Genomic DNA, 1997 nt, shown 5'->3' on the forward strand with positions numbered 1-1997 from the left:
TTACGTTACTATTAATAGTAACATCAACCTATACCGTTACTTTTGAATCTCGTTCAAAGTAGGTACAGCGGGAACAGAAATTCCTGGTGTGATATTGTCCATTTACCCCAAATTTGGACGTTTGTGCTGATCCCCAAACCTTTCGATCGATTCTTTGCACTGACTTTGTATGTAAAAATCACCAGATGTCGCACTAATTTAAGTCACACACTAATTCGGTGCTGAATGTGAATTTGATTCACCACCTTGATAAGTGTTCTGTGTATTGATTGGTCAATATATCGATTGTCTGCCGATTTGGTGCTTCTCATTCGATTGACCCACTCCAATTTCGAACCCCTTGACAATATTTTGACTGGTTCACAATCTAACCTCTAGCTTGCGACTGTTTGACATATGGGGCTTATCCAACCGTTTGACCCCTCCGCATTGGGCAAAACCACATACCATATACTAATCTTTGTAATGTTTAGTGTATACATCTCAAATAGGATCAAATAGATTCGAAAGCTATTACTCTCTCAAGTCCAAACGAAGTTTACGACCAAATTCAATGGTCGTTGCCTTCACATAGGACTTGCACAGTACGTGTCACATATAGTACGGGTATTGTATTTGTCCATGAAATTAAAACCCAAACATCTATGACTACATGGACACAAATTCCACTTGCACACCGGTATCATATGACACGACGGCAGGGTACAGCGCGTTGCTGCGAACGTTGTCCAGGATGATCGTTCCTTGGTCGTTGCCTTCATTCGCAAATGTAATCTCGTCGCGGGTAAAGTCAAAGGCTGCAGTCAGCACTTCCCCCGTCTGGAACGTCCATCGGCGACTACTCTGATCTTTTGCATATTCATCGTCATTGCAGGACGACACGGTGCCCTGGTTCACATTCACGAACCAGCCCGTCTTGTGGTACGGAAAGCTCCGCGGCGGGTTGTTCACTGGGATCTTCCAGCAGTTGGGCTCGCGGGTGAAGCCGACGGCAACGGCGCCGGAAGCAGTCGCCGGCCATGACACCCGGACAGAGAAGGCGTCCACGGGGTGCGTCGCCACGACCACATTCCACCCGTCGCCTACCAGCGTCACGGTGCGGTGGAGGTTCGAGAGGTGCCCGAACTGGCCGCACTTGTGCACGTCCCACTTGGGCGGGACCGGCGTTGCTGACGAACTCGACGGTGTCGCCGGGGAGGATGCGGCCATGCCATGCGACACTGTGGACAAAACTAAGGGAGACGTGGCGGGGGGGGCTGAGATCGGGGGCGCGGGTTTACGACGCTTTGCATCGCGAGCTTCCGTAGCCCTGGCTTGGCGCAGTGACTTGTCCACGTTGCGGGAATAGCTGTCGTGTTGGTGCCGTTGCTGCTTGACATGTGCCAGTTGGGCGTCCAGTTGCTTGTCCATCGCTGAAAGTTGGTCCATGATCGACGAATATAGTTTGGTATTGGATGCTCGTTGCGCGAGGATCATTTCACGCTGTTCGGCGAGCAATCCTTGTCGAGAGGCCAACTGAGCCTGTATCTCCCGCACGAGCCCTTTCGCCGTGGGGTTGTTTGCATGGCTGCCTCCAGTGAGCTGCTGCTTCTTCTTCTTCGGTGTCAAGCTGTCCGTGTTGTTTCCATGAGAGGACATCTGGCGCGGAGGGGATGACATCAGGCGATGAGCTTCCCGGGTCACAGCACGATTCGCGTCGATATGATGCACCACCGACGGAGCGAGGAATCGATTCTTGTTCGTGATTGGTGGAACGAAAACTGTTCAAAGAATATAAATTCAGGTTAACAGTGGTCGAGACCATTCTATTTTATTAAAAATATTATGTGTGCTTATAGTTTTCATTTTAATGCAGCATTCTTTTACACTTAAGAGCTGTATCTTATTTGACCATTTTAAAGGATTGTGTAACCGTTCGAACTCAATCTTACAAGATATATTTTTATGCGACATTTGAAAGGTATTTCGACCATTTGGCCCCAAAATCATATTCGTGT

At 48.9% G+C, this 1997-nt stretch overlaps 1 protein-coding gene across 1 annotated transcript; it reads right to left on the reverse strand.

Annotated features, from left to right (window-relative positions):
* Positions 1-596: 596 nt before the first annotated feature.
* On the reverse strand, positions 597-1749 carry H257_06819 (hypothetical protein). Its single transcript, XM_009832189.1, has one exon. The coding sequence runs from the start codon at positions 1657-1659 to the stop codon at positions 649-651; it is 1011 nt and encodes a 336-aa protein (XP_009830491.1). The 5' UTR covers positions 1660-1749; the 3' UTR covers positions 597-648.
* Positions 1750-1997: the final 248 nt, after the last annotated feature.

The sequence above is a fragment of the Aphanomyces astaci genome, assembly GCF_000520075.1.
Source record: "Aphanomyces astaci strain APO3 unplaced genomic scaffold supercont1.14, whole genome shotgun sequence".
Lineage (NCBI taxonomy): Eukaryota > Oomycota > Saprolegniomycetes > Saprolegniales > Verrucalvaceae > Aphanomyces > Aphanomyces astaci.

What these genes read in the sequence shown, in the direction of transcription:
- H257_06819 (XM_009832189.1), bottom strand. Translation starts at nt 1,659, where the DNA reads ATGTCATCCCCTCCGCGCCAGATGTCCTCTCATGGAAACAACACGGAC.